Below are 27,723 nucleotides of genomic sequence, written 5' to 3' on the forward strand. Positions count from 1 at the left end.
CATATTGAGAAAGGATCTTGGAGATGAGGGGTACCCCTTTATTTCCACCCTGAGGAAGACACCTGGGTAACAATACATGTACATTGGGGAAAATAGAGAAGTATTGGATACACTCATGATTTTGCAGGTTGGTTAAGGGGTCTGCAGGAAGGGTCGTGGATGGGTATGTGTTCTGTAGGGAGGGTCGAGGATGGGTCCGGAGGGGAAAGGGTTCTGTATGGAGGGTCGTGGATGGGTCCGGATGGGTATGGGTTCTGCAGGAAGGGTCGTGGATGGGTCCGGATGGGTATGGGTTCTGTAGGGAGGGTCGTGGATGGGTCCGGATGGGCATGGGTTCTGCAGGAATGGTCATGGATGGGTCCGGACGGGCATGGGTTCTGCAGGAAGGGTCATGGATGGGTCCGGATGCGTATGGGTTCTGTATGGAGGGTCGTGGATGGGTCAGGATGGATATGAGGTCCGCAGGGAGGGTCCTGGATGGGTATGGGGTCTGCTGGGAGGGTCCAGGATGGGTATGGGGTCTGCTGGGAGGATCGTGGATGGGTTAGGATGGGTATGAGGTCTACAGGGAGGGTCCTGGATAGGTATGGGGTCTGCTGGGAGGGTCGTGGATGGGTCAGGATGTGTATGAGGTCTCTAGAGAGGGTCATGGATGGGTGGTATGGGGTCTGTAGGGAGGGTCGCGGATGGGTCAGGATGGGCATGAGGTCTGCAGGGAGGGTCCTGGATGGGTATGGGGTCTGCTGGGAGGGTCGTGGATGGGTTAGGATAGGTATGAGATCTACAGGGAGGGTCCAGGATGGGTATGGGGTCTGCTTGGAGGATCGTGGATGGGTTAGGATGGGTATGAGGTCTACAGGGAGGGTCCTGGATGGGTATGGGGTCTGCTGGGAGGGTCGTGGATGGGTTAGGGTGGGTATGAGGTGTGCAGGGAGGGTCCTGGATAGGTCCGGATGGGTATAGGATCTATAAGGGAGGGTCGTGAATGGGTCAGGATGGGTATGAGGTCTACAGGGAGGGTCCTGGATGGGTATGGGGTCTGCTGGGAGGGTCGTGGATGGGTTAGGATGGGTATGAGGTCTACAGGGAGGGTCCTGGATGGGTATGGGGTCTGCTGGGAGGATCGTGGATGGGTTAGGATGGGTATGAGGTCTACAGGGAGGGTCCTGGATGGGTATGGGGTCTGCTGGGAGGGTCGTGGATGGGTTAGGGTGGGTATGAGGTGTGCAGGGAGGGTCCTGGATAGGTCCGGATGGGTATAGGATCTATAAGGGAGGGTCGTGAATGGGTCAGGATGGGTATGAGGTCTACAGGGAGGGTCCTGGATGGGTATGGGGTCTGCTGGGAGGGTCGTGGATGGGTTAGGATGGGTATGAGGTCTACAGGGAGGGTCCTGGATGGGTATGGGGTCTGCTGGGAGGATCGTGGATGGGTTAGGATGGGTATGAGGTCTACAGGGAGGGTCCTGGATGGGTATGGGGTCTGCTGGGAGGATCGTGGATGGGTTAGGGTGGGTATGAGGTCTGCAGGGAGGGTCTTGGATAGGTCCGGATGGGTATAGGATCTATAAGGGAGGGTCGTGAATGGGTCAGGATGGGTATGAGGTCTGCAGGGAGGGTCCTGGATGGGTTGGGGTCTGCTGGGAGGGTTGTGGATGGGTCAGGATGTGTATGAGGTTCCTAGAGAGGGTCGTAGATGGGTTAGGATGGGTGGTATGGGGTCTGTAGGGAGGGTCGCGGATGGGATCTGCTGGGAGGGTCGTGGATAGGTCTGGTTGATTATAGTGATCTACAGCGTGATGTGTTTTTTTTTTTTTTTTTTTTTTTTTTTTACCATTTGTGGAATTTCTCTTTAACTAGTGTCCTTTCTTTAGCGCTCATTTAGAGGGAACCTGCTCGTTGGGTTTCAGACCCCTCTTCTGTACATTGACCTGTACCTCATTATTTTGCAGGCCCACGAGCGCTCGGAGAGTTCAGAGGTCGCCTTTGTGACGCAGCTGGTGAAGAAGTTGATGATCGTCATCGCCCGTCCGGCCCGTCTCCTGGAGTGTTTGGTGGGGACAAATCTAAAGTCTCATTGTCTGCAAATGTGTGATAACCAAGGAAACATTAATATCTTTGTAGCCTGTGGTGTACAAGGGGCCCCAGCGGACCACAGCTGCGGTCCATGCAGTGCCCTGGTGGGTGCAGATGACAGCGGCTGTCATTGTTTTGCCCCGGTGGGTGCAGGTCACAGCCACGGTATGTGTGGTGTCCCGACGGTTGCTGATGACAGGCATGGCCAGCGAGGTGCCCTGGCAGGTGCGGATGGCAGGCATGGCCAGCGAGGTGCCCTGGCAGGTGCGGATGACAGGCACGGCCAGTGAGGTTCCCTGGCAGGTGCGCATGACAACCGAGGTCTGTGTGGTGCCCCGGCAGGTGCAGATGGCAGGCACGGCCAGTGAGGTGCCCTGGCATGTGCTGATGACCAGCTCGGTCTGTGAGGTACCCCAACGGGTGCCGACAACGGGCACGGTGCATCAGCTGTCCCAACGGGCACGGTGCATCATCTGTCCGAGCGTGTGTGAACAACGGGCACAGTTCATCAGCTGTCCCAGCGGGTGTGAACAACGGGCACAGTGCATCAGCTGTCCCGGCGGGTGCAGACATCTGGCGCGGTGCGTGAGAAGCCCCAGCGGGTGCAGAGGCAGTGTTTCACCGTGGTGGGCTGATTAGACCCCTCTCTGACGTTTGTGTGTGGTGGTCGTTTCTCCGTCGTCCGCTGTGCCCTTAACCATTGAGATTAATATATCATTTTGGAGATTGCTGTCTTCTCCTAGAAAACCATGACCTCTCATGGCAGAGGGTCAATCATCTGTAGTCCCCAGGGACATTGACATGGGGTGTTCATTGTGTGTGACAGTCTGTGCACCACCTGTAGTGCTGTGTAATTAATTGCTGATGCTCGGTTATGAGCACAGTCCTGACGTGATGGAAGACGATGTGATCTCTGCTGTCCCAGGGTCCTTGTCTTCTGGTTCTCTGTACTCTTGTCATGTCACGTTCTGTCCTAGTTCTCCAACTTTTCACACAATCGAATATTGAGGTAGGAATGCAGGAAAGCCACATGCCTCGCAGGTAGCTGGGGGGGGTAGGGAAAGGTGGGGTGTCTCCTTATGGTCAGAAGAGGGAGGGTGTCTCCTCTCAGCAGGGGATTCCTCGGAGAGGGAGGGGGTCTCACAGCAGGGAGTGTCTTCTGGCGGGGATCACCTTTTGTGTGAACGTGGCGGGAGTTGCCCTCTTCGTGAACGTGGCGAGGGTTGGCCTCTGCGCGGATGTGAACATAGCGGAGGTCACTAATTTGTGTGTCATCTCCAGGAATTTGATCCGGAGGAGTTCTACCATCTGCTGGAAGCTGCTGAGGGCCATGCCAAGGAAGGAGAGGGTATCAAGTCCGACATCCCGCGCTACATCATCAGCCAACTGGGGCTCAACAGGGATCCCCTGGAGGGTGAGTGTCTGCAGAGGCCACAGATCCACACACGGCCACGAAGGGCATGATCAGAATTCATGTTATATTGGGAGGAGATGTCACCTCTCCGGCTGTGTTGTGTGATGTCCTCGCTCTGGCGGTTGTATGTGATGTCACCTCTCCGGCTGTGTTATGTGTGATGTCACCGTTCCGGCTGTGTTATGTGTGATGTCACCGTTCCGGCTGTGTTATATGTGATGTCACCTCTCCGGCTGTGTTATATGTGAGGTCACCGCTCCGGCTGTGATGTCACCGCTCTGTGTTTTATGTGATGTCACCGCTTCGGCTGTGTTATGTGATGTCACCTCTCCGGCTGTGTTATATGTGATGTCACCTCTCCGGCTGTGTTGTGTGATGTCCTCGCTCTGGCCGTTGTATGTGATGTCACCTCTCCGGCTGTGTTATATGTGATGTCACCTCTCCGGCTGTGTTATGTGATGTCACCTCTCCGGCTGTGTTATATGTGATGTCACCGTTCCGGCTGTGCTATATGTGATGTCACCTCTCCGGCTGTGTTATGTGTGATGTCACCGCTCCGGCTGTGTTATATGTGATGTCACTGCTCCGGCTGTGTTATATGTGATGTCACCTCTCCGGCTGTGTTATATGTGATGTCACCTCTCCGGCTGTCTTGTATGTGATGTCACCTCTCCGGCTGTGTTGTATGTGATGTCACCTCTCCGGCTGTGTTATATGTGATGTCACCTCTCCGGCTGTGTTATATGTGATGTCACCTCTCCGGCTGTGTTATGTGTTATGTCTTTGCTCCGGCTGTGTTATATGTGATGTCACCTCTCCGGCTGTGTTATATGTGATGTCACCTCTCCGGCTGTGTTATGTGTGATGTCACCGCTCCGGCTGTGTTATATGTGATTTCACCGCTCCGGCTGTGTTATATGTGATGTCACCTCTCCGGCTGTGTTATATGTGATGTCACCTCTCCGGCTGTGTTGTATGTGATGTCACCTCTCCGGCTGTGTTGTATGTGATGTCACCTCTCCGGCTGTGTTATATGTGATGTCACCTCTCCGGCTGTGTTATATGTGATGTCACCTCTCCGGCTGTGTTATATGTGATGTCACCTCTCCGGCTGTGTTATATGTGATGTCACCTCTCCGGCTGTGTTATATGTGATGTCACCTCTCCGGCTGTGTTATGTGTGATGTCACCGCTCCGGCTGTGTTATATGTGATGTCACCGCTCCGGCTGTGTTATGTGTGATGTCACCTCTCCGGCTGTGTTATATGTGATGTCACCTCTCCGGCTGTGTTGTATGTGATGTCACCTCTCCGGCTGTGTTGTATGTGATGTCACCTCTCCGGCTGTGTTATATGTGATGTCACCTCTCCGGCTGTGTTATATGTGATGTCACCTCTCCGGCTGTGTTATGTGTGATGTCTTTGCTCCGGCTGTGTTATATGTGATGTCACCTCTCCGGCTGTGTTGTATGTGATGTCACCTCTCCGGCTGTGTTGTATGTGATGTCACCTCTCCGGCTGTGTTATATGTGATGTCACCTCTCCGGCTGTGTTATATGTGATGTCACCTCTCCGGCTGTGTTATGTGTGATGTCTTTGCTCCGGCTGTTTTATATGTGATGTCACCTCTCCGGCTGTTATATGTGATGTCACCTCTCCGGCTGTGTTGTGTGATGTCACCTCTCCGGCTGTGTTATGTGATGTCACCTCTCCGGCTGTGTTATATGTGATGTCACCTCTCCGGCTGTGTTGTATGTGATGTCACCTCTCCGGCTGTGTTGTATGTGATGTCACCTCTCCGGCTGTGTTATATGTGATGTCACCTCTCCGGCTGTGTTATATGTGATGTCACCTCTCCGGCTGTGTTATGTGTGATGTCTTTGCTCCGGCTGTGTTATATGTGATGTCACCTCTCCGGCTGTGTTGTATGTGATGTCACCTCTCCGGCTGTGTTGTATGTGATGTCACCTCTCCGGCTGTGTTATATGTGATGTCACCTCTCCGGCTGTGTTATATGTGATGTCACCTCTCCGGCTGTGTTATGTGTGATGTCTTTGCTCCGGCTGTGTTATATGTGATGTCACCTCTCCGGCTGTTATATGTGATGTCACCTCTCCGGCTGTGTTGTGTGATGTCACCTCTCCGGCTGTGTTGTGTGATGTCACCTCTCCGGCTGTGTTGTGTGATGTCACCTCTCCGGCTGTGTTGTATGTGATGTCACCTCTCCGGCTGTGTTATATGTGATGTCACCTCTCCGGCTGTGTTATATGTGATGTCACCTCTCCGGCTGTGTTATGTGTTATGTCTTTGCTCCGGCTGTGTTATATGTGATGTCACCTCTCCGGCTGTTATATGTGATGTCACCTCTCCGGCTGTGTTGTGTGATGTCACCTCTCCGGCTGTGTTGTATGTGATGTCACCTCTCCGGCTGTGTTATATGTGATGTCACCTCTCCGGCTGTGTTATATGTGATGTCACCTCTCCGGCTGTGTTATATGTGATGTCACCTCTCCGGCTGTGTTATGTGTTATGTCTTTGCTCCGGCTGTGTTATATGTGATGTCACCTCTCCGGCTGTGTTATGTGTGATGTCTTTACTCCGGCTGTATTATATGTGATGTCACCTCTCCGGCTGTGTTATGTGTGATGTCTTTACTCCGGCTGTGTTATGTGTGATGTCTTTACTCCGGCTGTGTTATATGTGATGTCACCTCTCCGGCTGTGTTATGTGTGATGTCTTTACTTCGGCTGTGTTATATGTGATGTCACCTCTCCGGCTGTGTTATGTGTGATGTCTTTGCTCCGGCTGTGTTATATGTGATGTCACCTCTCCGGCTGTGTTATATGTGATGTCACCTCTCCGGCTGTTATATGTGATGTCACCTCTCCGGCTGTGTTATATGTGATGTCACCTCTCCGGCTGTGTTATGTGTGATGTCTTTGCTCCGGCTGTGTTATGTGTGATGTCTTTACTCCGGCTGTGTTATATGTGATGTCACCTCTCTGGCTGTGTTATGTGTGATGTCTTTACTCCGTGTGTGTTATACGTGGTCACCTCTCCGGCTGTGTTATGTGTGATGTCACCTCTCCGGCTGTGTTATATGTGATGTCACCTCTCCGGCTGTGTTATGTGTGATGTCACCTCTCCGGCTGTGTTATGTGTGATGTCTTTGCTCCGGCTGTGTTATATGTGATGTCACCTCTCCGGCTGTGTTATGTGTGATGTCACCTCTCTGTCTGTGTTATATGTGATGTCACCTCTCTGTCTGTGTTATATGTGATGTCACCTCTCCGTCTGTGTTATATGTGATGTCACCTCTCCGGCTGTGTTATATGTGATGTCACCTCTCCGGCTGTGTTATATGTGATGTCACCTCTCCGGCTGTGTTATGTGTGATGTCTTTGCTCCGGCTGTGTTATATGTGATGTCACCTCTCCGGCTGTGTTATACGTGATGTCACCTCTCCGGCTGTGTTATATGTGATGTCACCTCTCCGGCTGTGTTATATGTGATGTCACCTCTCCGGCTGTGTTATATGTGATGTCATCTCTCCGGCTGTGTTATATGTGATGTCACCTCTCCGGCTGTGCGTCTGTGTTATATGTGATGTCACCTCTCCGGCTGTGTTATGTGTGATGTCTTTGCTCCGGCTGTGTTATATGTGATGTCACCTCTCCGGCTGTGTTATACGTGATGTCACCTCTCCGGCTGTGTTATATGTGATGTCACCTCTCCGGCTGTGTTATATGTGATGTCACCTCTCCGGCTGTGTTATATGTGATGTCATCTCTCCGGCTGTGTTATATGTGATGTCACCTCTCCGGCTGTGCGTCTGTGTTATATGTGATGTCACCTCTCCGGCTGTGTTATGTGTGATGTCTTTGCTCCGACTGTGTTATATGTGATGTCACCTCTCCGGCTGTGTTGTGTGATGTCTTTACTCCGGCTGTGTTATATGTGATGTCACCTCTCCGGCTGTGTTATATGTGATGTCACCTCTCCGGCTGTGTTATGTGTGATGTCACCTCTCCGTCTGTGTTATATGTGATGTCACCTCTCCGGCTGTGTTATGTGTGATGTCTTTGCTCCGGCTGTGTTATATGTGATGTCACCTCTCCGGCTGTGTTATATGTGATGTCACCTCTCCGGCTGTGTTATATGTGATGTCACCTCTCATTCTGTGTTATATGTGATGTCACCTCTCATTCTGTGTTATATGTGATGTCACCTCTCCGGCTGTGTTATATGTGATGTCACCTCTCCGGCTGTGTTATATGTGATGTCACCTCTCCGGCTGTGTTATGTGTGCTGTCTTTACTCCGGCTGTGTTATATGTGATGTCACCTCTCCGGCTGTGTTATGTGTGATGTCACCTCTCCGTCTCTGTTATATGTGATGTCACCTCTCCGGCTGTGTTATGTGTGATGTCTTTGCTCCAGCTGTGTTATATGTGATGTCACCTCTCCGGCTGTGTTGTGTGATGTCTTTACTCCGGCTGTGTTATATGTGATGTCACCTCTCCGGCTGTGTTATATGTGATGTCTTTGCTCCGGCTGTGTTATATGTGATGTCACCTCTCCGGCTGTGTTATATGTGATGTCACCTCTCCGGCTGTGTTGTGTGATGTCTTTACTCCGGCTGTGTTATATGTGATGTCACCTCTCCGGCTGTGTTATATGTGATGTCACCTCTCCGGCTGTGTTGTGTGATGTCACCTCTCCGGCTGTGTTGTGTGATGTCTTTACTCCGACTGTGTTATATGTGATGTCACCTCTCCGGCTGTGTTATATGTGATGTCACCTCTCCGGCTGTGTTGTGTGATGTCACCTCTCCGGCTGTGTTGTGTGATGTCTTTACTCCGGCTGTGTTATATGTGATGTCACCTCTCCGGCTGTGTTGTGTGATGTCACCTCTCCGGCTGTGTTATGTGTGATGTCTTTGCTCCGGCTGTGTTATATGTGATGTCACCGCTTCGGCCGTGTTATATGTGATTTTGCGTGCTCCAGCTGCGTCTGCGGCTGTGCTCCACTACGTTCACCCTTTATGTGCCATGGTTCCGTGCCGTCGTTCTAGGTGATAACTCGTGACTCTCTCTGACCTTGTGTTGGTAGAGATGGCCGAGCTGAGCAGCTATGGTGGCAGGAGCTGCGACTTCCTGGAGACGGAGGACACAGTGGAGGTACGGGCTCACCCTTCACATTTTTCGCTGCTCAGTGGTTTCTGGCAATGAACGCTTCTGTATTTCCAGGGTCGCGGTGCTGCCGTCATGCAGACCAAGAAGGCCCCCTCAGAGGAAGAGTTTGAGAACATCAAGCTGATCAGCAACGGAGCCTACGGGTAAGAGTCTGAGCCACCACTGATGGACCCGTAGCGCCAGGCGCCACATGCCACCCACCCGTGACCTCTGTCAGGTTTCTCCTCCAGGGCAGTGTACTTGGTGCGGCACAAGGAATCGCGTCAGAGGTTTGCGTTGAAGAAAATTAATAAGCAGAACCTAATCTTACGGAACCAGGTCCAGCAGGCATTTGTGGAGCGAGACATCCTCACCTTTGCCGAGAATCCCTTCGTGGTCAGCATGTTCTGCTCATTTGAGACAAAACGCCACCTGTGTATGGTGATGGAGTATGTGGAAGGTTGGTTTCGGGGTCTGTCGCCTGTGTGTGCCCGGATACCGCCGGTCCTCTGGGGTCCGGGAGTGATGAGTCTGATCTTTTGTCTCTCAGGCGGTGACTGTGCCACTCTCCTGAAGAATATTGGCGCGCTGCCTGTGGACATGGCACGGATGTACTTTGCGGAAACTGTCCTGGCTTTAGAATATCTCCACAATTATGGGATCGTTCACCGGGACCTGAAGCCAGACAAGTACGTCCCTGAGGTTGTGGTAGTGTGTAGAATGTCCCAGACTTGCCGCCATGTATGAGGCGGCACAGATCTCTGGCCTCGGAGCTATCCAGAGGGGAGCTGGCCACAGACGTGGGCATCGGGAGCTGTCTGATCAGACATCTCCTGTCTACAGATGTCTGGCAGCCGATTATCTCCTATTCTCCACAGAAATATCATATCTGCGCTCCTCCTTCACTGGGCAGGCACTTAAGGGGGCGGGAAACCTGGGAACAGCCCCAGCTTATGTCTGTTGTCTTCCCTGCAGCCTCCTCATCACCTCCATGGGTCACATCAAGCTGACAGATTTTGGTCTCTCCAAGATTGGTCTGATGAGTCTCACAACCAATCTGTACGAGGGTCACATAGAGAAAGATACGCGGGAGTTCCTGGACAAGCAGGTGGGAGAGCGTCACTGAATTTTCTTAGAAGCCCCCAAATTGTAGGGCCGGCGTCTCCGCTAGGTTACAGTAACAAGCTCCGCAGTTCCTCCCCATGGGGGGGCCAACGCTGCCTCCCTGGAAGTGATTGCACCACTATAGAGCATGTGACCGCTGCCATCAATCACTGGGGTCCGTAGCTTGTACTGTCTATATTGATATCACCTCGGAGCCCTTTGATTGGCTGCAGTGGTCACACGCTCTGTAGTCATGGTGTCACTGCTACAGCTTGAAATCAAAGAGCAGGGAAGTGACCGAGAGGCAGTGCTGGACCCCAGGGAGGAGGAACGATGGATGTTTATAAAGCACAAACCGATGTACATAAAGTGTTCCCAGAAGACCCCTTTAATTAAAGGCGTATTCCTAGAAATGAGACTTTGAGACTGCCTCCTGCAGAGTGATTGTGCAGAGGTGTGAGTGCTGCCACTGCTGTGCAGAGCCATCGACTCTGTGATCAGTTATCACCTGTGCTATGGGTGAGGATCATCTTTCAGTTGTGGAAATATCCCTTTAAGTTTTCCACTAAAATTGTGTTGGTGTCCCCCCAGGTATGTGGTACTCCGGAGTATATCGCCCCTGAGGTCATCCTGAGGCAAGGTTACGGGAAGCCTGTGGACTGGTGGGCGATGGGGGTGATTGTCTACGAGTTTCTGGTGGGCTGCGTCCCCTTCTTTGGCGACACCCCGGAAGAGCTGTTTGGGCAGGTGATCAGTGGTAAGTGATATTTGCGCAGACGAGTCATGGCCGCACCCCGGAGCCTGCTCCTAGGAGGACCTCACCATGTAAACCTATGATTGTCTCCTAATGTGGTAGTGGGTGCAATCTCTGCTATTCACTGACAGCAAGCTAAGAGAAAAAGATATGTGGGCTCAGGGGGGTATTGGTGGGCCCCGGCTACTGAGCGGAGGCCACCATAATTCTGCTGTTCTTTGTGTTACAGATGAGATTGCATGGCCCGACGGGGAAGAGGCTCTGCCGTCCGACGCTCAGGATCTCGTCTCCAAGCTCCTCCGCCAGAGCCCCCTGGAACGGATGGGAACAAGTACGCCTCGCCGTACGTTCTCTCCACATTTGAGGCCGTGCTCTGATCGCTGTCATCTTACAGGTGGCGCATACGAGGTGAAGCAGCACCGCTTCTTCAAGGATCTGGACTGGAACGGGTTGCTGCGGCAGAAGGCAGAATTCATTCCCCAGCTGGAGTCTGAGGACGACACCAGCTATTTTGATAGTAAGAAATGACTCCTAGTTATAAGTAACGGCACTTTGCTGTACCTGTCCGAACCCAAACCGTTAACGACTCCTTGCGTCCTGAGGTCTAGTCTGGAGGTGCCTTGGGGTGTGACTGTGCAATTGCAGCATCTCAACCTCCGCTGCATTTCCTACCTAGTAGCACCCCCTCCCCCAGGCTGATGGACAGGTGGTCTGCTCTGGTACACAGCCACTGACCTGTCAATCAGCCGGGGTTCTGCTAGCTAGGACATACTGCGGAGGCCGAGGAGCTGTAAGTGCTCAGTCACACCCCAGGGCCCCTCCAGACTAGACTTCAGGATGTTTACTTGGTTAAAGTTTCAGACAGTTTTACTTTAAAGGGAGCCGTCCCCATTCGGAGACTGCTGAAGTGTGAAAGCCCAGGGCTGATCTAACAAGGTTATACTTGGGGGGTCACATCCACTAAGTTGCCCCCAAAACTGCAAAACTTGGATGTACTTCCTGGTTCAGTGGAGTCGCATGGTCAATCACATGATACCTCTCAGCCAACCAACAGCTGTTAAGTGATCATTTGATGCTTTCTGAGTGTAGGTCACATGATCCCATCCACTGCTGTCGACGGGCTGAGCGGGGTCATGTGACACCCCATGTGACTCCACTGCACTCTTGGCCACCATTTAGTGGATACTGTTGCCTGGATTAATGTCTCTCTGAGTGTCAAATGAGGCGTTCTCCATATTGTTGATCATGTGATTGTCTGACGGGCGTTTTACCCCGCAGCTCGCTCCGAGCGCTATCATCACCTGGAGTCTGAAGAGGAGGACGACACAAATGATGATGATCGTGTAGAGATTAGACAGTTCTCCTCCTGCTCCCCGAGATACAGCAAGGTACGCATGTTAGGAGTAGTAGTACTCAGCAGCTGGAGACCCCTGGTATCTGCTGTGCGCGTCTGTCCATGATGGCGTCCGTCCATGTCACATTCCTCTCCCCCTGCAGGTCTACAGCAGCATGGAACGACTGTCGATTCATGAAGAGAAGACGCCGCCAACAAAACGCAGTCTCAGCGAAGAAAAGGACGACAAACTGGATAGCCTGGGAGGACTAAAGAGTCGAGACCGCAGCTGGGTGCTCGGATCCCCCGAAATGTAAGTGTCAGTGCTGAGGACCGCACAAGGGTCCCCGGCTTCTAGAAGCGGTCCTCAGCTGCATGCAGGTGGTGTGAGGTACTGCAGGAGGCACAGGGCTTTCTGCATCCTGTAATAGTCCGAGGTAGATCATTGGCGATTTGTGATGGATGTGACGCCTCTTTGCCAGTGTGGCGTGCTGCCGATTATAGTCAGACATTTGTCCCGAGTCCTCATTTCTCTTGTGAATGTGACGTTCGGCTTCGGCTCTTCATCTACATTTGCATTTAGACTTCGCAAGCGTCTCTCTGCCTCCGATTCCTCGCACACGGAGAGCGACTCCAGCCCTCCGCTCACCGTACGCCGGCGCTGCTCGGGGCTGCTGGACATGCCGCGCTTCGCCATCTCCTCAGAGGAAGAGTCTCCATCACTGAAAAAGCTACCTCATCAGGAAAGCACATGCACACCGACCTTAATTTCCCGAGAAGAGTGCGTCCTGCAGCAGCGTGTGGAGTTATTGCCGAGTACGCCATCCTCAGCCAGCAGCTCCGCCACACTGACAGGTAAGCTTCACTGGCTCCTCTTGTTCTCCACAATGTGCGGGGGAGCGAGGCTTTGGCGAATGCCCGGGGAAGTGAGGAGGCGGGTGCCCTGGGAACGAGGCTGGAGCGATGGAGTGGGGCAAGGGCTGGGGAGCGAGGCCGTGGAGTGGTCCAGGGCCGGGGAGCAAGGCTGGGGCACAGGCCGGGGCGGCTGCTGCCCTGGGAATGAGGATGGGGCGAGGGCTGGAGAGCGAGGCTGGGGCAAAGGCCCAGGGGGAGGGGGTGGCTGCCCTAGGAATGAGGCTGGAGCCGTGGCCTTGTGTAGTGGGGTGAGAGTTGAGGTGTGAGGCTGGGGGCCCCATGGTTGGAGCGTTTTCTTCCCTGGGTGCGAGGCTGGAGAGGTGGCCCCGGGGGAGTGGGGTGAGGGCCAAGGGGTGAGTTGTGCACCCAACGGATTGAGGATAGGGCCCAGGGGTGGAGGGAGGCTTCCCTGGGAGCAAGGCTGGAACGATGGAGTGGGGCGAGGGCTGTGGGGAGCAAGGCGGTGGAGTGGTGCGAGGGCCAGGGAGTGAGGTGCTGGGACAAGGGCCGGAGGGATGGCTGACCTGGAAGTAAGGCTGGAGCTGTGGCCCGGTGTAGTGGGGTGAGGGCCGGAGAGCGAGGCTGGGGCAAAGGCCGGGGGGGGGGCGAGCCAGAGCTGAGGTGTGAGGACGAGGGCCCCATGGGTGGGCAGTTTCTGCCCTGGGTGCAAGGCTGGAGCGGTGGCCTGGTGGAGTGGGGTGGGGGCCGTAGAGCGAGGCGTTGGCCAGTGTAGTGGGATGAGGGCCAGAGAGTGAGGCATGGGGTGAGGGGGGGGGGCGGCTGCCCTGGTAGCGGTAGAGTGGGGTGCGAGGGCCAGGGAGCGAAGTGGTGTAGTGGGATGAGGGCCGGGGAACGTGACGCTGGGGTGAGGGGACGGCTGACCTAGGAGTGAGGCTGGAGCGGTGGCCTGGTGTAGTGGTGCGAGGGCCGGTGAGCGAGGCTGGGGCAAAGGCCCAGGGGGGGAGGAGACGACTGCCCAAGGGAGTGAGGCTGGAACCGTGGCCCAGTGTATTGGAGTGAGAGCCGGGGAGTGAGGTGTGAGGCTGGGGGCCCCATGGGTGGTTTCTGCCCTGGGAGTGAGACTGGAGCCGTAGCCCAGGGGAGTGGGGTGAGAGCCGGGGAGTGAGGTTTGAGCCTAGGATAATGAGGCTGGGGCCTCATGGGCGGTTTCTGCCCTGGGAGCAAGGCTGGAGCAGTGGCCCCATAAAGTGGGATGAGAGTCAGGGAGCAAAGCGTGGGCCCAACAAAGTGAGTATGTGGCGAAGGCCCAGGGGAGTGAGGCCGGGGCCCAATGGTGTAGGGTGAGGCCTGGGAGGGTGAGGTGAGAGTGAGGCTGGGGCGTGCGCCGGGGCACGCGTGTCCAGTAAACCTGTATTGCACTCTGTTTCGGCACAATCTGTTCTGACGCACAGCCGGCAGCACGACTGATGTTTCTGATGGCAGCGCTCACATCCTCACTATGGACACCCCGGACATCACTACTCCTAAAGCCACCAGTGATCTGGCGGTGAGGAGGGCTCGGCACCGACTGCTTTCGGGGGACTCCATTGAAAAGCGCCCTTCTAGACCAGTCAATAAAGTCATCAAGTCAGCCTCAGCCACTGCACTGTCGCTGATGATCCCTTCTGGTATGGACACTGCTCACACGGACACGGTGTGGTGTCATTCGTGGTACGGCCACAACACGCTCAGTCACTTGTGTTCCTTTCCACAGATCACCACGTGTGTTCTCCCTTGGTCAGCCCCCTGTCTCCACACTCCCTGTCCTCCAACCCATCGTCGCGAGACTCCTCTCCGAGCAGAGATTTCTCCCCCGCAGTCTTCCACCTGAAGCCTCCGATACTCATTCATCGTGCAGGGAAGAAGTATGGGTTCACCCTGAGAGCGATCCGTGTCTACATGGGCGAGAGCGACATCTACACCGTGCACCACATGGTCTGGGTGAGTAAACTCTGCGCTGTGCCAGACTTATGAGGAGCTGGCATCTACCGCCTGGTGACGCAGTGCTGGGTGCGGCTGGCGAATGTGCTTCTATACTCAGAGCCTGTGCTTTCTGCTCAGCATGTGGAAGAAGACGGTCCTGCTCACGAGGCTGGCTTGCGACAAGGTGACCTGATCACTCATGTGAATGGTGAGCCGGTCCATGGACTGGTCCATACGGAGGTGGTGGAGCTGTTTCTGAAGGTATTGAATCCTCACACTGTTCCTCCCTGAGTGCGGCTCTTTGGGTGGCACATGTACATTACCTTTCCTCCCTAGCACTTGCAGGTTGTGGCATTTTTCTGTGTTTTTCTTGCTGGTGGTGTTTTCCTGGAGAATGAAACATTTTTCTTCCGTGGCCGGTTTATTTCAGAGTGGGAATAAAGTTTCTATATCCACCACCCCATTTGAGAACACGTCCATCAAAGTTGGACCAGCGAGGAAAGTGAGTCACAAGTCCAAGATGGCGCGGCGGAACAAGAAGAATAAGACAAAGGACGGGCAGGAGAGGCAAGTTCTCTTATCAATCGGTTCTTGCCGACAGCTGCAGCCTCTCCTTTAGATCTCGGGGAATTCATAACCTCATGATTTTATATTTCCCAGTAAGAAGAAGTCTTCCCTTTTCCGCAAGATCACAAAGCAAGCCTCGCTTCTCCACACCAGCCGCAGCTTGTCCTCCCTCAACCGCTCTTTGTCATCTGGAGAAAGCGTCCCGGGGTCTCCCACCCTCGTCTTATCTCCTCGCTCTCCGAATCAGAGCTACACGACCACCCCAGACTCTGCGCACACAGGTCAGATCTTCTGCATGACCATTGATTTACCGTCTCTGCTTTGTCCTCTACTGAGGGGGTTTGTTAGTGGAGACCTCGTTCATTACTGGCATGGGGGCAACATGATGAAAACTGTCCCAAAAACTTTCATTCATGCTGCAGCAATGTCTGCTCTCCGAGTAAAATCTGATAACCTGCAGTTTTTATTTTCGGGGTTACTGCCATTACCGCTCTCTCAGCAGAGCTCCACCGTACAGTTAGGCGTTCTATTATGACACATTTTCTCTTTTCTTTACCAGTTGGTGGAAACTCTTCGCAGAGCAGTTCTGCAAGCTCCAGCACGCCCAACTCTCCTGCCAGCTCTGGTCATATTCGACCCAGCTCTCTGCATGGACTGGCACCAAAGCTTCAGCGGCAGTACCGTTCCCCAAGGAGGAAGTCTGCTGGCAGTATCCCACTCTCCCCTCTGGCACATACACCGTCGCCTACCTCCCAGTCCACCTCTCCTCAGCGTTCGCCCTCGCCATTACCTGGACACTGCCTTGGGAACTGTAATACTCTGCAGTCCTTTCCGGTTAAGCTACATTCATCGCCACCACTCGTTCGACAAATTTCACGACCAAAGAGCGCGGAACCACCCCGTTCTCCTCTGTTGAAGAGGGTCCAGTCTGCAGAGAAATTGTCTGGCTCGTTGCCGTCCTCTCGTAAGCATAGCCTAGACATCTCCCACTCAGACTTTAAGAAAGAGTTAATACAGAGAGACTTGAGTTTACAGCGTTTACCGGATTCTGTGGGGGAAAGCAGCGGAGGGAAGGTCGGACTCGCAGAAAAAGGGACCTTACAGAAACCTTCTTCACGAAAACCTGGTGCTATCAGGCAAGACAGGGTGGAGAGACGAGAGTCTCTACAGAAACAGGAGGCCATTAGAGAAGTAGATTCCTCTGAGGACGAAACAGACGATGGCTCCGAGGACAGTCAGGACGGAAGGAGACTGGATGGCTCAAAGACAAGGAGTGAACAGGATTCTGGATCTGGCTTTAGTGATGAGAAAGATTCATCTCTGTGTTGCCCTAAAAATGGAAGTAACTACGATTACGCCTTCCTGCCCATCATCTCCAGGACTCGAAGTGAAGCCAAAGCACCATGTGCACCCACCACCAGTAAATCATCATCTTGGGCGCTCGCTTCCGACCCTACCTTCAGTAAATTATCCTGTGTGCCCACTCCTGAGCCTACCTTCAGTAAGTTATCATCCTTTGTGCCCACTCCTGAGCCTACCTTCAGTAAATCATCCTGTGTGCTCGCTCCTGAGCCCCCCTCCAGTAAATCATCACCATTTGCGCTCAATTCTGAGCCCACCTCCAGTACATCATCTTGTGTGCTCACTCCTGATCCCACTTCCGTTAAATTATCATCCTGTGCACCCGCTCCTGAGCCCACCTTCAGTAAATTATTATCCTATGTGCCCTCACTTGAGTGTACCTTCAGTAAATTATCATCCTGTGTGCTCGCTCCTGTACCCACCTCCAGTAAATCCTCATCTTGTGCGCCCGCTCCTGAGCCTTCCTCCAGTAAATCCTCTTCCTGTGTGCCCGCTCCTGAGCCCTGCTCCAGTAAATCCTCATTCTGTGTGCCCGCTCCTGAGCCCTGCTCCAGTAAATCCTCATTCTGTGTGCCCGCTCCTGAGCCCTGCTCCAGTAAATCCTCATTCTGTGTGCCCGCTCCTGATCCCTCCTCCAGTAAATCCTCATCCTGTGTGCCCGCTCCTGAGCCCTCCTCCACTAAATCCTCATCCTGTGTGCCCGCTCCTGAGCCCTGCTCCAGTAAATCCTCATCCTGTGTGCCCGCTCCTGAGCCCTGCTCCAGTAAATCCTCATCCTGTGTGCCCTCTCTTGAGCCTATCTTCAGTAAATCCTCATCCTGTGTGCCCGCTCCTGAGCCTATTTTCAGTAAATTATCATCATGTGCACCCGTCCTTGTGCCTGCTAAACTACTCCATCCCCTGAGCTACCAGGGCGCACAGGAATACTTCAGTGAGACGTCTGTTGATATCTTCTCACCCAGAGTTGACAGCCACTTATCTAGTAATGAAAGTACAGAGGAGCCGAAATCTACCCAACATTCCTCATCACTGGCAGCACTTTGTTGTGCAAATGCTCCCAATGGCATGCTCTGCCCCTCCCCCGGAGGTCTCTGCCCGGTTGATGTGCAATATAACTCTGCAGTCGGTGACTACACACAATGCCCTTTAATGAACAAAGCGAGCGCCTGTCCTAGTGGCTCAGCAGTTGCAACCTCCTCCAAAGGGCTAAGTGATAACCCTGCTGGCTCGTCTCATCACCACACAGTCACCAAAAGTGTCCTGGGACCAGTGAAGCTCCATGTGCCTGACAGCAGTGCCCAGCAGAAGAGGCTGCAGACCTCTCCATCACTGTCTGTGCAGAACCTGAGGTCGGTAAGTGCAGAGGGAGCATTCAGAACGTGTTCATCCCTGAATGAGTGCAGCATAGCGTCCCCCACCAGAACCTCTCCGCAGACCCCCCTTGGCGATTGCTTGGATCTTCTGAGAGTTCATCCATCGGGGGGTCCCAATCACCCTGCAGTTCGCTCACTCTCAGTCAGTAGTGGGCTAAGCCAGCAGCTACTCAAAGAGCAAAGTGAGGCCGAGAGTTGCCGGGAGACTGTGGAGTGCCCCCCGAGGAAGACCTAGCATCCAGCCGGAGACCGTGGAGTGCCCCCCGAGGAAGACCTAGCATCCAGCTGGAGACCGTGGAGTGCCCCCCGAGGAAGACCTAGCATCCAGCCGGAGACCGTGGAGTGCCCCCCGAGGAAGACCTAGCATCCAGCCGGAGACCATGGAGTGACCCCCGAGGAAGACCTAGCATCCAGCCGGAGACCGTGGAGTGACCCCCAAGGAAGACCTAGCATCCAGCCGGAGACCGTGGAGTGACCCCCGATGAAGACCTAGCATCCGGCTGGAGACCGTGGAGTGCCCCCAAGGAAGACCTAGCATCCAGCCGGAGACCGTGGAGTGACCCCCGATGAAGACCTAGCGTCCGGCTGGAGACCGTGGAGTGCCCCCAAGGAAGACCTAGCATGCGGGTCTTGCTGCTCGGTGTAAATCTGCACAGATTTCCGGAGAGGACTTTGGTTTTCATGTTGGAATCTTGGTTCCTCTGACTTTTTTGAGACCGTTCTTCCTGTTTACAGAGTTCTGACCTGGTGCTTGTAGTGCAGCGAGCCCTCGTGTCGAACGTAGGAAATCATTTCAGTTTCATGCACTTTTTTCCCCTCCTCCCCAAAAATGGCGCAGTTCGGTGTTTATGCGCACATGGTGGGCGATCAGATTCCCGGAGGTTTAGTGTAGACGTGGTGCAGTGTAAGGCCGCAGCAGGCCGGTGTCTTGACGTGGTCTCTGGGGTCCTGCAAGTTGTGAACTTTGAGAGTTTAGATTACACAGGTCAACGAAAAAAATTTTTTTTTCTGGTGTCCAAAATATTTTAATGAATTTGGGGTATTTTTGGGGTGCTGATTCTGAATATGTCATCAGTTTTGCCAGATTGGCTCAAGTTTTTGAGATTTTTGTTATCTTATTTATAGCACTTGTTGGTAAATGCGACGCATCATCTCATTAATTTCTTTGGATTAGTACTTGAACTGAGCAGTTCTCAATATAGTTTTGTGTTAATTAGTGTTCTAAAAGTTTGTTCATAGCTTGATTTTTGCACTAACTTTATGTTGTTGTCTGTTTTCCAGTGAAAAGCATGAACTCATCATGAAGAAGTTGTCTTAACGATCCAGACTCATTCTGTTACATTTGTGGTGAATATACACTGCCAAAACATAGAAGAAACATAACAGACTTCGTAAAAAAAGTGTATTTTGCCTATTTTGGGGTTATGCTTGGGGACCAAGACAAGTTTTGGGCACCACACATAGTGTGCAAAGCATGTATCGAATTATTACGAAAATGGAGCAAAGGACAAAGAAAAAGCTTCAAATTTGGTGTTCCAATGGTGTGGAGAGAGCCAAAAAATCATCATGATGACTGTTATTTCTGTGCAGTGCAAGTGCAAGGATTCAATAAGCATAAGAAACGAAAATGGGAGTAACATGGAATCTGCAAGAAGGCCTGTCCCTCATTGTGAAGATGTGCCTGTACCTGTGTTTACCATAAATAACAGTCATCATGATGATTTTTTGGCTCTCTCCACACCATTGGAACACCAAATTTGAAGCTTTTTCTTTGTCCTTTGCTCCATTTTCGTAATAATTCGATACATGCTTTGCACACTATGTGTGGTGCCCAAAACTTGTCTTGGTCCCCAAGCATAACCCCAAAATAGGCAAAATACACTTTTTTTACGAAGTCTGTTATGTTTCTTCTATGTTTTGGCAGTGTGTATTCACCACAAATGTAACAGAATGAGTCTGGATCGTTAAGACAACTTCTTCTTGATGAGTTCATGCTTTTCACTGGAAAACAGACAACAACATAAAGTTAGTGCAAAAATCAAGCTATGAACAAACTTTTAGAACACTAATTAACACAAAACTATATTGAGAACTGCTCAGTTCAAGTACTAATCCAAAGAAATTAATGAGATGATGCGTCGCATTTACCAACAAGTGCTATAAATAAGATACCAAAAATCTCAAAAACTTGAGCCAATCTGGCAAAACTGATGACATATTCAGAATCAGCACCCCAAAAATACCCTAAATTCGATGAAATATCTTTGGCACCAAAAATGCTGTTGACCAGTGTTATCGTTCTCTTCCTGGTGATTAACGGGATTAGAACGAGAGCGCCCTCCTGTGCTGCAATGCTGTAACTGCAGGCTACCGGCGTCTTGTCCACATTTTAACTTTTTAATGTATATGGTACGATCAGGGTTTCCGACTTTTCTAGACGGTAACGATTCCTGCTTCTTGTGAGACGCCTTCACAGCCGGAGCCTGCGCTCAGGTCTGACTAGGGTATGTTATGTGCATAGTACTTCAGCTGTCAGAGAGCGGGATCTGCCAGCGTCTCGTCTCTTCTGTGTTTACAGTGTTGGTGCGTGGCGATGAGTCCAGACACTAAACTGCTCAGGCTACAATAAGGCAATAAACCCCTCTGTGCTCTGCCGCGCCGCCGTCCTTCTGCTGCGCCTCCTGTTCATCATTAAATTGCCAACTTGGCCCAGAGAAAGGCGCGGCCCTGTAGTCTGAGGGTCAAATCCTCCACAGTGACCTCGTTGTACAGCGGTCGTCTCCCCCACCAGGCGCAGATCCTGCAGAAAAGCATTATTTACGGGGGAGGGTGGATTCTGTGGGAGCGTCCACGACAATGTTACTTCTGTGCTATTCTACCTTTGCAGCAGCTAATAAAACTGATTTGTGTTTCTGTTGTTAGCCATGATTCTGTCTGTTACCGTTGAGCCGCTTGTCCTTGTGACTGCAAACCGGCGTCCCTTCTTAGTGGAGTGATGGCCGTCCTGGTGGATCCCGCCACCGTGCCGGTGTCTCATTTCCGCTTTCTGGCTGAGGTGTCCGTTTGTAAATCCCTTGCTGCTTTGCTGGACGATGTCTCTAGTCACAGCCAGAGCTGCAATGCTCACCCTCAGCAGCAGATGAGACACCCCCAGTAATCACAGGCTTTGGGGTCACTGCCCCTTATGTCACTGCATAGATAACATCACCATGTGATCAGTGAAATCTGGAAATACTAATAGTTCTAAGTGCATAAAATAAATTCCTACCTTTTCCCTTTAGTTGTAACTTGCACCAGTAGATGACAGTGAGGGTCCGTGTAGAATAGAACCACGGGGCCATGTGACCCCGGAAAGCTTCCTGTACTCTGCATCAGAGTGCAACAGCTGACCACGGACACGTGCCACCGTGTACCAGGATCTGGACATCTATTGATTGCCATGGGAGGGGGGTTGTGAGCGTGCTCTGTGCAGATATTGAGGGAGAGGTGAGCTGTGACATCTATTGACTGCTCTGGGTGGGTTGTGAGCGTGCTCTGTGCAGATATTGAGGGAGAGGTGAGCTGTGACATCTATTGACTGCTCTGGGAGGGTTGTGAGCGTGCTCTGTGCAGATATTGAGGGAGAGGTGAGCTGTGACATCTATTGACTGCTCTGGGAGGGTTGTGAGCGTGCTCTGTGCAGATATTGAGGGAGAGGTGAGCTGTGACATCTATTGACTGCTCTGGGAGGGTACTGAGCATGCTCTGTGCAGATATTGAGGGAGAGGTGAGCTGTGACATCTATTGACTGCTCTGGGAGGGTACTGAGCGTGCTCTTTGTGGCCTGTGCAGATATTATGTGGAGATGATCCCTTAGGATGTGTGCACATATTGTGGATTATGCTGCAGATCCGCAGTGGATTTGGCCCTGTGGATCCGGAGCAGTTTCTGCTGCGGTGTACAGTACCGTTTTAGTCGATGTAAAATGGAAAACACAGTGCAGATGTTGCGGATTTTTCTGTGCGGATTTAAATCCGCAGCATGTCAATTCTTTGTGTGGATTCTGCAGCGGTTTGGCACCTGCTCCATGACAGGTGTCAAACCGCAGGGGAAAACCGTTGGCTAATCCGCAGATAAATCGTAGGTCATTGGACCTGAAGATTTTGACATCTGCGCAGCAGAATCCGCAACGTGTGCACACACCCTAAAACAGAGCTCTGCAAAGGAATACGTGGATTTCGTCCGCGCTGCCCAAATGATGAAATTCCAGAAGGTTAATAAGGTTTGACAGTGGTTTATTCTACGCGTTTCAAGGTTTTTTGCAACCTCTTCTTCAGGAAATCCACGTATTCCTTTGCAGAGCTCTGTTTCAGATAGTCGGTGACCGACTTGTGGATCTGCGGCAGCCCTCATCTATACATGCTTTGAATACCTACTACCAGGTGAGCAGTTTTTTGTCAAACCACTTACTTTATTTGTGGGATAAGACCCTATATTGCGCTTGTGTCTCCCTCTTTCCTCACAATACACACACCCTAAAAGTGAGATCTAAATCATTGCCTGTTCCTGACCTAAATATGAGCCAAGTGCATGCTTAGAGGAAAGAATGCATCAGATACATGTTCCTCTCTCAGCAAAAGTTGGCACACAACTGAACTTTGTTCTTAGAAGAATCGTGTAACAGACACGAAACGGGTGCTGCACAATGTCACGTGACTTGGGGTTGCGCCTGCAAGGGTTAATCTGCCTACTCTCACTCCATCCAGCATTCTACCTCTGTCCTATGCTGCAGTGGGAGCATAAAACACACCCCACTCATACACGCTGCCACCACTCACTGAACACACGGGCGACGAGTCCCGGAGATACTACTGTCCGCCAGTCACCAGGAGTGCACACTCGAAGGCTGTGGATTCTTTAGAGCAACAAGGTTCAGACTTATCAAAGTTTTAAGCTTTAATAGAAAAGGTAAAGTGCTCACAATACAAGGATATAAAATTTGGAAATAAAAAGTGATATGCAATAACAGTGGTAAAATAAAAGTGAAAAACTTACAGAAATATCTAAACTGTGCAGTCTGGCATTCTGCTCTCTGAGGGGGAAGAAATATGGAATGGCTCACTCCAGTTTGGCTGCCCCTCACTCTGTAGACATCTTTCTTTGTGGAAAGGCCTAATTTATAGATTTAACCTGGAGATCGGATTTCTAGACCAGCCTGTCATGTTAATATTCTAATTGCTGGTTTATGACTGGATCATGGCTACTCTACCAATGAATACATTATTTTTTCCCTACGCGCTCTTTGTGTGACCTTTCTTTCTCCTAGTAAATGAAATCGTCAGGCTGCGATTTGGCATCTCACTGCAGAGGCACCAGAAGGTGTGAAATGTTTCCACTTTGTGTGTTCTCTGGAAAGCCCCCTGGGGTTGAGACCAGGAAAATTGTCTTTTTCTCAGGATAACATTTGTGAAGAGCTGCAGCCTAGAACAGATGCTAAGTTACTGCTGGTCCACATCCATACAAATCCATATTTCACTACACAACTTCTGAATCATGGTGTCAGTCTGTGATTGGTCCATGTAAAGTCCATATATGGTATTCAATCCAGTGACAGCTTTACATTTCAGAGATTGCTTCCAGGGTGCTGTTTCAGGATGCAGAGCCATTTTGTTACATCATATCTGAACTGACTTATTTAAGGTTTAATAATTGATTTCATTAGCCATTCTCCTTCGCAGTCCCCCCTAAATCACTTATTAACCTGATGTCACGATGTGATATGACCCAACAGGTGGTCTGTTAGCGAACGGCACAACACACACAACGGGATGGAAAATGGGGAAAGGAAGGCCCTACTGATAGGGAAATGGGGGACGGTCACCACCTGAACTTAACCTGAGCCTGACCCTGCACTCCCCTAGCACCCTAAGTGGGTCCCCCCCCACCGCCGTCAGGAATCTTGTCCCTCGCTGTCACCTTGCACTGCCCTGACTAGTGCACTGGCCGGCAAGGGACGCTAGCCTCCCCACTACAGATAATGCCACATGGGACAGTGACAAACACAAAAAGGAACAAGAAAACAGTACATAGATTGTGACATCTGAGCTGTCCGTTAGACAGGCAGTGTTAAGCCTTTACCCCCCTTGATACAGTCTTTATACATATGAAAGTCAGATGTATTTATCACCATCTAATCGAACAGTGTTAGGTAGATAATGGGAAGGATATGGATAACTCGGGTGGCTGGTTCAACTTTTTTGTTTTGCAATGTGAGGCGTGGATCCATGTTGGTCTCTGTGAGGGATGAGGTAGAATCCATTTTGGATTATAGGACATCTCTGTTCACTCCTGGAATGTGCCCCCACCCTTGCGTCTCTCCAGGCCATAAAATGCAATGTGTTGCTTTAATTAAATGCCTGAAAGAAGCTCTTTGAAGCTCTTAACACAATGATGTGAAATTTTCCAGGGCTGTGGAGTCGGTAAGCCAAACCTGCGACTCCGACTCCTCAATTTCCCTTACACCGACTCCGACTCCAACTCCGACTCCACGACTCCGACTCCCACACATATTGCTTATATTTAAGTGAAAAATTTATTGTAGTACAATGTGAACCTCAGACATTTAATCATTTTTATGATCCAATAATCAAGATGTTTAGATAGAACAGAATATATATTGGTGTACTACCCGGTTTTCATTCTTTTTGGTACAGATACGATATGGATAGACAGATATGGATAAATGGATAGAGCAGATTTGTAATCTGCTTTTGCTATTGAAAACATTATCTATGAGCTCAAAAACCTTTCAGGTGATGCAGTTTTTTAAAAAGATGATCGGCTTTTGCAGCTGAAAAACGTATCCTCAAAAAACACAGGAAAAACGTTGTGTGTGAATGTAGCCTTAGATCAGGAATAGAACAGCCATTTATAGGACATTTCATAACTTTCCCAAACTCCTATGAAAAAATATTCAGCACATCCTGCATTGAACTACTGTACCCAATTTATTATATATTTTAGGAGTCTGAGTCGGTCCATTTTATACCGACTCCGACTCCACCAAAATGAGCACCGACTCCGACTCCACGACTCCGACTCCACAGCCCTGAAATTTTCTGCAGCCAGCTGGCTCCTTTTGTCTGACCAAGCACATGGAGATACAGTGGCACAACAAGTCACAGCAGGCTCTGAGGTATTGAATCTGGAAAATGACCTATAATAACAGAATGCAATATCTCTGAGACTAGCCGATCACATAACCCAAATCAGCGTTCCTCCCCCCCCATACGCCCATGCCTGGCTGCCACCTGTAGCACTCTGCGTTACAGAGTTATAAAGCTTAGCCACCAGGAATTACATACGGTAGGCATATTTGGTCTCTGCGCAGATAAAATCCAGCAGAACCCAGTGGCGGCACCACCGATTAAGGCTCTACAGGGGGTTCACCAAGAGGCATAGATACAGTCAGGCTGCAGACAGTAAGTGAGCCAGTTCAATTATCAGACATTGGGAAGGTAATTGAGACTCTAGCCAATATGGGAATACACGGAATGATACAGGGCAACAAGAGAACACTGGAAATCCATAAAATATAAATATACACAAAATGATACCCACATAACATCGCACCATCACAATGGAAACTCGAGCATATGTTAGGCTGGTTTCACACTTGCGCTTTTTTGCGCTGTTTTAGCGCAAAAAAGCATGCATTTTTTCCCCTATACTTTAACATGGGTGCACATACATATGCGCATGTACACGTTTGTATGCACATGCGTTTTTTGTAGTGTGCGCTCGGGCGCACAAAATGCATCCTGTTGCATTTTTTGTGCGTCCAACTTGCCCCCAAAAAACGCATGCGCACGCAATGCGTTTTTTTTTTACAGCAAAACACCCATTAAAGTCTATGGGTGCGCATACATGCGCATTGCAATGTGCACGTATGCGCAAAAAAACGCATGCGGTTTTTAAAAAAAATGGACCAAAACCCGCACACAAACGCATGATGCTTTTTTTTTCATGCGTTTGTGTGCAAAAAAAGCGCAGCAAAAAAACGCAAGTGTGAAAGTAGTCTTAGATAAGCATTATGTAAGAGCAATAACATAAGAAGACTGTCTATTATATTGCATCTGGAACTGCTGTGGAAATACAACCCTAGCCTAGGGGCTGAGCCAAATAACACCTCATATGGGCTGAGGCCTACAATATTGTTGGGAAAAGTGCAAGGGGCAAGAATTCTGGCCATGGTCTGCCCATTTCACAGATGGCTTTTAGGATTTTCAATTTCTCTACCCTACTTGCTGGATGACAGTCACAAATGCATGGAGAGCCTGTTGTGATTGTGACAGCCGCGACACATGCAGCTGTGACGCCGAACAGCTAATTATCAGGAGCGCTCCAGGTATCCAGGCGACTGATGCAGCTATTCGGATAACCACTTATCTGAAGCTGTTCGATCAACCTCAGTAATAACCTATATAAAGACTGGCCGAATGATGTAATAAAGAGTTCTGTTCTGATACTCAGACTGTCCGTGTGGTTCTCTGTACATGTACTCGGATTTTACAATTTAATTTGGAGCAGACACAACATTTCAGAATGTCCCACAATAAGTGGGGACGACAAAACCTGGTGCAATGAAAAGGGACCCGCTAGTTCAAGGAACGGCTTGATCCAAATGTTTTGCTGGTGCCTGGCCAGACCTGACAAATCAAGGCTGCAGCAAGGTAAGAAGCTTAAGGCTACTGTCACACTTCAGTCTTTTATAATCAGTCACAATCCATCAGAGTGTTGAAAAAAACTGATGCACCGGATCCATTTTTGTTTTTACTGATCCGTCAGCAGTTGGTGGAATTTTAAAGGGACAGAATTCTGAGAGAATTTTTTATGTGCCAGAAAGGCTGTGGGGGTGAAATTAAATGAAGAGAAATTGTTCCGGGCATGCTCAGTGTGATAAAACAATCCAGTGACGGATCCTGCGCCCATAGGCTTCCATTATAGCCAACGATGGACGGCGCTGGATCCGTCGCTGTCTGACTTCAATGTACACAAAAAACGTTACTTTGTCCGTTGTCTCCGACCGATGGACAAAGAATTTATAACGGATCCGTCAAATGACGGAAGAAACGGACAGCCAACTGTCACAATCCGTCGCTAATACAAGTCTATGACAAAAAAAATGGATCCAGCGGGTAAATTTGCTGGATCCATTTTTTTCACAAAACGACGTATTTTGACTGAAACAAAAAGACTGAAGTGTGAAAGAGGCTTTATTCTTACACTGCCTGAATTCGTCTTTCTCTTGGCCTAATGTGTCTTTGGACAAGCTGGTCGGCAGATCAGTCGATCTGTTTATAGTAAGTGGGTCCATTCTGGTTACACAAAGAACCCTGATGAGATCTTGTGTTCTGTGTTGAGTATGCAGTGTGGGGAGTGTGGATTTGGCATTTCACTGGGCATCTGTAAGTGGGGTTGGATTGTAACGATTAGTTGATTGTACATGGTGGAGCCGACGTTGGAGATTATCGGCAGTAGCCCTGTCATGTATGTAGTGCCCCCCCTGTCGGAACATAGAAACTGATAAACTTCCTACTCCAAAGACAGGGCTGTACCCTTTATCGCCCCACAATCCTTTTGCATACTACAAGCTCCCAGAGCCTAGTCAAGCCAGTGTAGCCCCCCTGGCCAGTGCCCCTAATAATCATGCCTGCACTGGATGCACCAACGCCACCTCAGGACCAGCCCTC

The 27,723-nt window shown here is 50.9% G+C and overlaps 1 protein-coding gene across 1 annotated transcript in view; it reads left to right on the forward strand.

Annotated features, from left to right (window-relative positions):
• LOC141078201 (microtubule-associated serine/threonine-protein kinase 2-like) overlaps window positions 1-19,053 on the forward strand; it is a 200,269-nt gene extending 181,216 nt beyond the window's left edge. The window contains 18 exon segments of the mRNA XM_073565000.1: window positions 1,952-2,053; window positions 3,357-3,489; window positions 8,600-8,667; window positions 8,737-8,825; window positions 8,913-9,121; window positions 9,212-9,350; window positions 9,637-9,769; window positions 10,357-10,522; window positions 10,749-10,850; window positions 10,914-11,036; window positions 11,798-11,907; window positions 12,017-12,165; window positions 12,436-12,707; window positions 14,180-14,395; window positions 14,482-14,708; window positions 14,829-14,951; window positions 15,121-15,538; window positions 15,817-19,053. Of these exon segments, the coding sequence (XP_073421101.1) occupies window positions 1,952-2,053; window positions 3,357-3,489; window positions 8,600-8,667; window positions 8,737-8,825; window positions 8,913-9,121; window positions 9,212-9,350; window positions 9,637-9,769; window positions 10,357-10,522; window positions 10,749-10,850; window positions 10,914-11,036; window positions 11,798-11,907; window positions 12,017-12,165; window positions 12,436-12,707; window positions 14,180-14,395; window positions 14,482-14,708; window positions 14,829-14,951; window positions 15,121-15,538; window positions 15,817-18,227 (5,190 nt within the window). The 3' untranslated portion in view covers window positions 18,228-19,053.
• The last annotated feature ends 8,670 nt before the right edge of the window (window positions 19,054-27,723 follow it).

The sequence above is a fragment of the Dendrobates tinctorius genome, unplaced genomic scaffold (genome assembly GCF_039654945.1).
Source record: "Dendrobates tinctorius isolate UK_male_01 unplaced genomic scaffold, ASM3965494v1 ptg000515l, whole genome shotgun sequence".
NCBI classification, from domain to species: Eukaryota; Metazoa; Chordata; class Amphibia; order Anura; family Dendrobatidae; genus Dendrobates; species Dendrobates tinctorius.